The sequence below is a fragment of the Colias croceus genome, chromosome 9, assembly GCF_905220415.1.
Source record: "Colias croceus chromosome 9, ilColCroc2.1".
In the NCBI taxonomy this organism is placed as follows: Eukaryota; Metazoa; Arthropoda; class Insecta; order Lepidoptera; family Pieridae; genus Colias; species Colias croceus.
The window spans coordinates 4,275,431-4,281,458 of NC_059545.1; the positions used below are offsets into that span (position 1 = coordinate 4,275,431).

Below are 6,028 nucleotides of genomic sequence, written 5' to 3' on the forward strand. Positions count from 1 at the left end.
AGATTAAACCGCGCGCCGCGGCTTGCCGTCGGATAGTTGCAGTAATAATTAAAAATAAATAAAAATTCAATACTTAGTAAGTACTCTGAAATGACAACAGTATACTTATTTTACATATTTATTGCATGAATATATTTTTATTGAATAATAATCTTTGGTACAAATTAAGGTCATACAAACAATAAATTATAAAACCTTTAGGTATATTTTATTTTACATTTCTTATTCATGTATTCGTAAACTAAGTATACACTTTATTAATACGCTTTTCCAAGTACATTATCTCTATATATTTTACACATTATTCATAACATCAGAATAAGAATTTCTCATTTCATAATAGTTCTCCTTATAACCATAGTTGCAGAACTGCGAATTGGAGTAAGCCACTTCGTTGGTAGATTCTTCATAGTTTCTATCGTCGTAGTCGTTTTCAGAATAATCCTGTGCGTAATTCTCATTACAAGTATTTGTCTGAATATTATCTCTTTGCGTGGAAACATTTCGATTTGCATCTGTTTGCGGACTTAAATTCCATCGCTGGGAAATTGCACAACTAAGAGAGCCTCCGTGTTGGAAGGTGAACGGCCATGCCTGAAAAATAGTGTTATTTATTTTTAGCATGCAAAATTAAATAGGCATTTCTATAATTGGAACGATATTCATAAATTATTGATAAGAAATTTGCATATCCTGCAATTTTCCTAGATAAAATAATGTAATACAATATACAATACAAATGTAGAGTTTCAGTAGAGTGCTGATAGTTTATACGTAATACGCGACCATTTCCCAAGTAAAATGTATATCGATAATTGAACTTAAAATAATCTCGTGTTTTATGAAAGAATAGGTTACAAAATATCGATTACACATTACTGAAAACCAAACAATCCACGAATTCAATGATATCTGTAACAAACGTTAATATTGTATTGTTTATAATGAAATAGGATATTTATTAAAATCTAAGTTCTTAAAATCGGACCTCACACAGCGTTTTTAGATATTGAAGTGTTAAATTGTATCATCGACCCTTTTGTGCACAAACAAACAGAGAAACATATGTCGACCTATTTTATGAATTGATTATGACCAAAACCATAAAGTAGTTTGTAAATTTTTTATTGATGGTTGATCGCACTTTAACATGTTCTGAATTATTAGGTCTTTATTCTTAGATAGGTAAAGATTTGGCCGCTGTTTCACGATCAGTGACAACGCGTCTTCAGTTAGAGCATAATACTTATGTTTAGCTATAAAGTGCCTAAGTATTCACATTATAAAAGCTGGAAAAAGGTGAATATGGTAGAGTTCCGAGAATAATTACGAAATTTTTAGTTAATTAATTTATGATTTGATGCTTAGCCAAATAGGATAAAATAAAGCAAAATCTGTGAGATTGTTGCCTGATTTTCTACCCCTTCGTAAATTTTATAAAATTTTCCTTCTCTTATTAACATATTTAAAATGATGCATAATAATTAAATAACATTGTTATTTTTTTTATTTTTTCAAGGTATCTCTACATATTTCAGAGGCAACATAAATTGATCGTGACTCTTATTATGATTGATTAAACGGAGCAAAATCGACATATGGTTGGTATGGTTGACTGTATGATGAGATAAATATTGATATGGTAGAAGAAAAGCCCGTAGAGGTAGAGCGAAATTTTGTTAAAAAATTATAAAAACTTGGGTATCTGTTCAGGAATGATAGAATAGGATTCAAAATTGTATGGTCCATTTTGTTTGTGGTCAGATTTCAGGGGACAGTGTTTATAATTCATGTGAAAGATGACTCAGAAAGAAATCTTAAAATGTGGATTTGTCAACATTTTTTTTTGTTTAATTACAATTTACAAGTTTAAGTACAGTTCAACATACGATCAAGGGAAACAATAAAAGTGGAGTATCTCTTTAACGTCCGGAATAAAATTTTATTTATACCAGAAACAGCTGCAAACTTTTGGTCAGCGCGCCGCGTAAAACGCGTGTTTATTGTTCTTACATTTTTTTGTTTCTATCTTTGTTGAATACCACTTTTTGAAATGTTTATTTGTGTTACGGGATGACCCTTGATTTTTTTGTCTATTTTTTAATATCTATGCACTATAATATATCTATATATATACTTAATATTGTGTTGTATTATTGTAGAGATACAATAAAGGATATTTAAAAAAAACCCACTTATAACATAAATTATTGTTCCACCCATAAATTAATCCACCAAAGCCAGTTAACCAAAATTGGTGTTTGTATAAAAACTAATCCCTCCATTGATCACGTTGTCCCTTCGCGGAACGTGTCAGCTAATCTTCCGATGACAGAATTTAGTCGTGCTGGCGTTTGGCAAAGCCCCTTGATTCATTACGGTCTAGAGGTGTGTTAAATGATGCGCCGACAGCAGATAAATCGTGAACAATTACTGTTTTGGCCTTTTTTTCCAATGTGGTAACGAGAAGTTGCGTCATTTGCTATTGTAGGAATGATTGGGATTTCAATAAATTATGAACAATTAAAATTGAATAGTTTCATACCAAAGGTTAAGAAATTAAATTTAAAAAGCTCTTAAATTATTTTTTTAATTGAGAGTGCTGATCCCAAAGGCGTCGTCGTCGTCGACGACGATCCTCATAATTTATTTTTAATAGAATAATCTTATTTGGCATCGCAATAGGTAGGTAGCCTAAAGAACCATGAACCTTCAGTTATTAACAAACTAAAATATTAACAAAACATCCAAAATGATCATGAAAATATAGGTATTTTGATTAATTATCGTTCTATTTTTACTTTTAAATAAATCTAATAATCTACTCGTTCTGAAAGTTTTTTAAAGCTTTGTTTGCCGACGAGTTGGATGATCGACGTTGAATAAAATAATGAAGCTAATAAAAGCACTCGAATTCACTAAAATTCACTATGCATAAGATAAATGCTATGAATGCCTTTGGATGCAGGTAACCTAAAAGAAAAAAACGACGATAAATAATATAAAAACACATGTATTTAAACATACTAGGCTCAAAGGATGAGGCGGAGTGTGCGCGGACCGCGGCTCATGCAGCAGAGCTCTTAAATGGGCGATGTATGAAGCAGCGAGCCGCAGTGTGTCCAGCTTCGATAGTTTAGTGTCTGCTGGTACCCAGGGTAACGTTGTTTTTAATCTGAAATAATATACTCAATCAGCGTTTATATACCTAATGAGTCATTTAAAGCCAGTTTAATAATATTTCAACGGCGATTTGTAAATCATCTTGATTTTTACAAAAAATAGATTGGGGATTTTTTTCAATGTAAAACTTAATATAGTTTTAACACTTTAATGTAGTTATTTCTTGATAGGTGAAAGAACGGTAAACAAATTTCCGAAACATTAGTTTTTTTAGAAAATGGTGGAATCATTTTTGAAAGTAAAATTGTTCCATTTCTGATTTTATTCTGTGCACAGAAGGTTACACATAATAATCAATGCAAAGTAAAATAATATATGAGGCATATGATGAACATTTTAAAGTTTTGTTAACGAACACCTATTGAATATTTAAAGAATAGGTTCAGTAGCAACCATATCTATACTAATATTATACCTAAAGAGGAAAGGTTCGTAATTAGTAATTACTAATTATGTACCTACGTAAGTATGATTTTTTGGTTTTCACGCATAAACTAAGAAATTTGGCACAGACAATCTTTAGACCCTGAGAAAGAACATAGGCTACCTTTTATTGCGAAATATGTAGGTACCACGGGCGAAGCCGGGGCGGACCGCTAGTTAAATTATAAAATACTAGCTGTCCCCCGCGGTTTCACTCGAATTGCTCCGCTCCTGTTAGTCTTAGCGTGATGATATATAGCCTGTAGCCTTCCTCGATAAATGGGCTATCTAAAACCGATAGAATTTTTCAAATCGGCCCAGTAGTTCCTGAGATTAGCGCGTTCAAACAAACAAACAAACAAACTCTTCAGCTTTATAATATTGAAAATAAAATGAAAAATGAAAAATATATTTATTTATAAACCAAATGTTTTTTACACAGCTGATACACTTAGTTTGACGTTGCTCGCTTTACACATATTGGCTTAATCTATGTTTATTAAAAAGGATTCCCTATAGCACCCACACTAGGCAAGCCTGTATCGTGGGCACTGAGACGATTTTACCAAAAAAACAGAATTAGATGTCCTCGGTATGATTAGTATAGATTCAATATCAACTGTTTTTTGTGTAAAAATGTGAAAAAGTATAATGCTCCTACCGGCAAAACGCTTTGGAGAGCACTCTCATACGAGCCCGTTCCCTGGCGTTGGCTGCGTTTCTGTGTTGTGGCTCGTGACCACTTCTTCCTGTGAAATTTATTATGATAAAGTGTAAGTGACTTGGACAAAATTATTCTCACACTATGCCTTATGATGTGGGATTGTATTTTCTAATCTTTTAGAATGATTTTATTAAATTTATTAAAATCGACACGGCCTTTCCAAAAATATGCGACAAAAGTAACAAATAGATGAAATTATGAAATTCATAGGAATGAGCTAACTACGTTCGCGAACTAATATTCTGAAATGTAGGTATATATTATACCGTTAGGTAGGTATATTGGGCGATATGTGCAGTAATAAGTAATAACTTAATTTAAATCCTATTGATATAGCGATAGATAGCTACTAATTAAATTCATTTTTTGAGGAGTAGGCTCAATTCAACCGTAGGTACCTACATATTCTTTTTTGTCCGTGTGTTCGCAGATAAAATTGCCGCTTGATTATTCTTTCAAAAATATGTTTTTTTTTAATAAATACTCACATTTTTTTTATTATGATAATGCAAACTGAAGAAAATCTGCTAAATAAACATTTTTCATAAAAAAATATTCGAACTAATAGTTCATCGTTTTGGAGCTATTCAATTTAAATGCATCTCAAATTCTCAACTGTACTTTTTACAAATTAAAGTTTTAAAATAAATAACCGCTATAATTACTAAGATAAAAAATATAAATAAATACCTGAACTAGACTGCGTATCGTCGAATAAAAAATCATCATCGTCAAGACAATCGTCCTTCTTGTCAAACGACGGTGATTTGTTAACCCGTTTACGTGGCATGTCGCACAAAGAACACTACACTAGAACCTTCAATCACTGTGTTGAGCCTGCACTCATTAAGCTTACTAAATAATGTGAGTTTCAGCGCTCGCGCAAGGCGGGCGGCGACTGGGCGTCGCTAAAGTTCGCCCCTCCTGCGCTTTCAGGATTATGCCTCTCGACAAATGAAAAGCTCTCGAGTGTTCAAGGAATATAAGGATTATTTGCAGGTTGTAATTTATCGTCTTGAAGTGGGTCATTTGATTATTGTACGATTCTCTACATAATATATAGGTCTATTTCATAGTAGCGTTGAATAAAATATAATCAGTTGTTTTTTTTTAAGGTACATCTTTAGTATGTTATGTTTCGTATATCCTACAGTGTAAACAAATATTTTTTTAATACTAATAGTCTCCAGAAACAATATCTAGATCCTAGATGATTTCTCGAAGTGAAAGAAGAACCAATAATTAATACCTACCCTTAAAATGATTTGACAGTTTCTTTCGTAGGTCACACTTCCGTGACACATAATACTTTGTGACACCACGTGCTGCTCTCCCCGAAATACAGTAACATAATACTATTTTATACTTTGTGATTATCTCAATAGTGTCAAGTGCAGATTAATGCATAGGTATATCTTCTATAATATAAAAATGAATCCCAAAATGTGTTGGTAAGCGCGTAGCTTGAGAACGGCTTAACCAATTTCGTTAATTCTTTTTTTATAATATTCCTTGAAGTTCGAGGATGGTTCTTATGTAGAGAAAACGTGAATATATACCACGGGCGATAATATGTATAACTAGCGGTGCCGGGGCGTACCGCTAGTTATACTTACATATTATCTCATATCTTCAGTTACCTATTACCACACCCCGGACACTCCATACAAAATTATCGTTTTGACAGTCACACTGTAG

At 32.4% G+C, this 6,028-nt stretch overlaps 1 protein-coding gene across 1 annotated transcript; it reads right to left on the minus strand.

Annotated features, from left to right (window-relative positions):
* Positions 1-130: 130 nt before the first annotated feature.
* Positions 131-5,362, minus strand: LOC123694208 (basic helix-loop-helix transcription factor scleraxis). The gene is made up of 4 exons (XM_045639570.1): positions 5,021-5,362; positions 4,268-4,355; positions 3,028-3,175; positions 131-594 (listed from the first exon to the last, which is right to left on the minus strand). The coding sequence occupies exons 1-4, from the start codon at positions 5,118-5,120 to the stop codon at positions 295-297; spliced, it is 636 nt and encodes a 211-aa protein (XP_045495526.1). The 5' UTR covers positions 5,121-5,362; the 3' UTR covers positions 131-294.
* Positions 5,363-6,028: the final 666 nt, after the last annotated feature.